At 49.2% G+C, this 3,505-nt stretch overlaps 1 protein-coding gene across 1 annotated transcript; it reads left to right on the top strand.

Moving 5' to 3' along the window:
* Nucleotides 1-1,227: 1,227 nt before the first annotated feature.
* On the top strand, nucleotides 1,228-2,842 carry LOC123099764 (probable carboxylesterase 12). Its single transcript, XM_044521860.1, has 2 exons — nucleotides 1,228-1,484; nucleotides 1,682-2,842. The coding sequence occupies exons 1-2, from the start codon at nucleotides 1,356-1,358 to the stop codon at nucleotides 2,669-2,671; spliced, it is 1,119 nt and encodes a 372-aa protein (XP_044377795.1). The 5' UTR covers nucleotides 1,228-1,355; the 3' UTR covers nucleotides 2,672-2,842.
* The last annotated feature ends 663 nt before the right edge of the window (nucleotides 2,843-3,505 follow it).

The following is a 3,505-nucleotide window of genomic DNA, read 5'->3' as shown; positions in this document are numbered from 1 at the left end:
TACACAAAAGAAAGGAAAGTCACTTTCTGCACGGGAGAATACAAAGTAGCAAATGGTTTATATTATACCATAATATGATTATTTTGTGATTGCATGTGTTGTGAGCATGTTTGAAAGTTGGAACTATTTCATAATGCTTGTGTGACAAGTTTCATGGATTTTCTCTAAAGTTATATGGAAGTCCAATGCAATGTGTACTTTGTGGGGGTTACTATAGTACGTTATATTTGTCGAAACGTGCGTTGCACATGCATAATTACTAGTATTTCAAAATATACAACAAGGGAAATGATTGATGACCCCCCGTTCTTCACCTTTTTATTTTAGTGATCCAATGTCACATTGAATTCATATGTATGCGGATACTACAAAAAAGGGGTCGAGAATTGAAAATTGCTTTTGGAGGCCAAGCTCCATGGAGGTTGTTTTTTGAAAAATTCAAAATTCATATGTTTACATCTAAAAAAATATGAAGAAGTACATATATATACATGGAGGCATAATGCACATATGTGTCAATCTTCATGATGAAATACGTTGAAATAAGGCATGTGAAAAAAAATGTGGCTTTCAGCACATGATAGTGTTCACCCCCAAAGTCCATGAATGTTTTTGTACAAGTCGCAATTCAAGGTATATCATCTTGAATTTTTACACACATGTACATTTCATTCTTATATACTTGAATATTTTTTCAGATTTTTTTGAAAATGGAAAGATTGAATTTTGAAATTTTCGGCCTCCATGGAGCCCGGTCACCAAAACGCCCTAATCATGGAGAATGTGATGATGAGTTTCTTTCTCAAGTGTAGAACCACTCAAAAAGCCTCTCATTTTTTTCCCACTATCTCTCTGCATTTCTGTTGCCAAGAGCCTCCGAACCACATCCTTTCAAACACCACGATCAATCTCTGAGATAGCCGTTGCAAAACTCTAATCAGTTGGAGTCTCCAAAACATTTTCGTTCGGAGTCACCGGAGCACTTGCGCACTCCTTTGTAGAACAAACGATCAGCTGAGGAATTATAGGACCCATGTGTAATTATAGGACTTCTTGGTTGCTTTTTTTTTTTTGCAAATTTGCACGAGCTCTCCCTGTGGCCGTGGGATCTATCCAAGGACCGAGCTCCTTCTGGAGCACCTGGAGTTAGGTGCTCCGGGAGCACACGATATTTCCCCCTCCTTTGTATACAACGGCTTGGAAACTCCGAATAACATCTGGCTGGAATTTCCTAACGCTATTATTCCAGTAGCGTGCGCAGGTGAGCCAAGGCCAGTGGAAGCCTCCGAACAACATATCACCTAATCCAATAATACACTCCAATGTTAGGTCAGGAGTAGTACTTTTCTTTAACAATGATTCTATGGAGAAACAGTTGGTGGTGCTGGTCCACCGCCCTACTATTCTCATCACCTTCAGTCTGGTTAGCTCCAATCTTCTCTGCTTGCCTCTGTTGCAGTCTTGCAGAGCACCAAAAGGAAAAGGTATGTGTTGCCCATGGTTGGGACTTGGGAGTTTTGCTTGTTTTGGAGTTTTGTAGCCTGTCAGGGTGCTGTGTTCTGTCTAGTGGCCTTTGGTGGTAGACCGGAATAATGGTGTTGGTGGTGTGAGGGCATGCCTGATTCAGCAGGTCTCTCTGTCTCTACATAACGAAGTGACCATTTCCGCTTCCGATCCACAGCTTCAAGCCAAGGCCGGCGTCATGGACCCTGGCTCCGACATCATCGAGTACGAGAGGCCCGGCGTCGTGCGCGTGTACAAGAGCGGCCGCGTCGAGCGCTTCGACGGCACCGACACCAACACCGTCCCGCCCTGCCCCTCCGGGGACCCCGCCAATGGCGTCGCCTCCAAGGACGTCGTCCTCAACGCGTCCGCCAACATCTCCGCTCGCCTGTACAGTCCGGCCGCGGAGCCTGGCAAGAAGCTCCCCGTCGTCGTTTACTTCCACGGCGGCGGTTTCCTTGTCCAAACCCCGGCCTCCCCGTTCTACCACGCCTACACCGCGTCGCTCGCCGCCGCGGCGCCGGCCGTCGTGGTCTCCGTCAACTACCGCCTCGCTCCCGAGCACCGCCTCCCCGCCGCCTACGACGACGCCTACGCCGCGCTTAAGGCGGTCCTCGCCTCGTGCCGCCCGGACGGCGCCGAGCCGTGGCTCGCGGCGCACGGCGACGCCTCCCGCGTCGTCCTCGCCGGCGACAGCGCCGGCGGCAACATCGCGCACAACACGGCCATAAGGCTGCGGAAGGAATGCATCGAGGGCTACGGCGACGGTGTCAGCGGCGTCGCGCTCCTGCACTCCTACTTCTGGGGGACAGAGCAGGTGGGCCGGGAGCCCACGGATGCCGCCTACCGCGGCGAGTTTGAGCGCTTGTGGGACGTCGCCTGTGGCAGCCAGTTCGGCCCCGACCACCCTTACATCAACCCAGCGACGTCACCCGGGGAGTGGAGCCAGCTCGGGTGCGGCCACGTGCTGGTCACCACGGCGGAGCTCTGCTGGTTCGTGAACAGGGCGCGCGCGTACGCGGAGGGGATCAAGGCGTGCGGGTGGGACGGAGTGGTCGAGTTCCACGAGACCAAGGGCGAGGAGCATGTCTACTTCTTGTTTAAGTCCGGCTGCGACAATGCCGTCAAGGAGCTCGCCGTCGTGGCCGACTTCGTCGGGCGCTGTTGAGGTTGCTTGGCTTTTCTGCTCGCCCGATGAATGATTCACCAGTATTTTCTTTTTAAAGAAACAGAGTGATTCATCAGTAATAAAGGATAACATGATTGGCGAGCCGATCAACCGGCCAAAATTTCATCGTGAGATCCAGGCAATCCAAAGTTGCAATATCAAATTCATAAATCCTCGAAGTCAGCTGCTTCCAAAATAATTGTTCGATCATGGCGGCAATGCCAAGACGCACATGAATTCTTCAACATCTCAGGCCAACCTCTTGCATTCTCTGCTAAAAGTCTTTCTGTGTCCTCGGCATTTGGTGCTCACATATATTGATCTTCATAAACCCTAACCATAGTATCAGCAAACACATTTGTGCATACTATGATTGTATCTTCAGTCATTCGAAGATACTCATTATCATTTCTTCAACAATGCCATATGCAAACATTCAAAGTGCCGTGGTCACCTTTTGAAAACAAGAAAAGCCTAACGGACCGACACACTTATTCGTTGCTTGAAGAACGGTTATTTGTCTTACATGTCATCACCAATTTGATGGAACAAATGTTCAGACCTATGAAAGCGTCGCCAGAACATGTAGCCATGGTAGGTACCGTCGGTGTCAAAACCGGCGGATCTCGGGTAATAGGGGGTCTCGAACTGTGCGTCTAGGGTCAATGGTAACAGGAGACGGGGGACACGATGTTTACCCAGGTTCGGGCCCTCTTGATGGAGGTAATACCCTACTTCCTGCTTGATTGATCTTGATGAATATGAGAATTACAAGAGTTGATCTACCACGAGATCGTAATGGCTAAACCCTAGATGTCTAGCCTGTATGATTAT

The sequence above is a fragment of the Triticum aestivum genome, chromosome 4D, assembly GCF_018294505.1.
Source record: "Triticum aestivum cultivar Chinese Spring chromosome 4D, IWGSC CS RefSeq v2.1, whole genome shotgun sequence".
Taxonomy (NCBI): Eukaryota; Viridiplantae; Streptophyta; class Magnoliopsida; order Poales; family Poaceae; genus Triticum; species Triticum aestivum.
This window is presented reverse-complemented; position numbering and strand designations above follow the sequence as displayed.

Bases quoted from the DNA above. Each gene is read 5' to 3' on its own strand.
- LOC123099764 (XM_044521860.1), top strand. From the start codon at position 1,356: ATGATTCTATGGAGAAACAGTTGGTGGTGCTGGTCCACCGCCCTACTA. The intron at 1,485-1,681 runs GTATGTGTTGCC...TCCGATCCACAG, and splicing joins CAGAGCACCAAAAGGAAAAG to CTTCAAGCCAAGGCCGGCGT.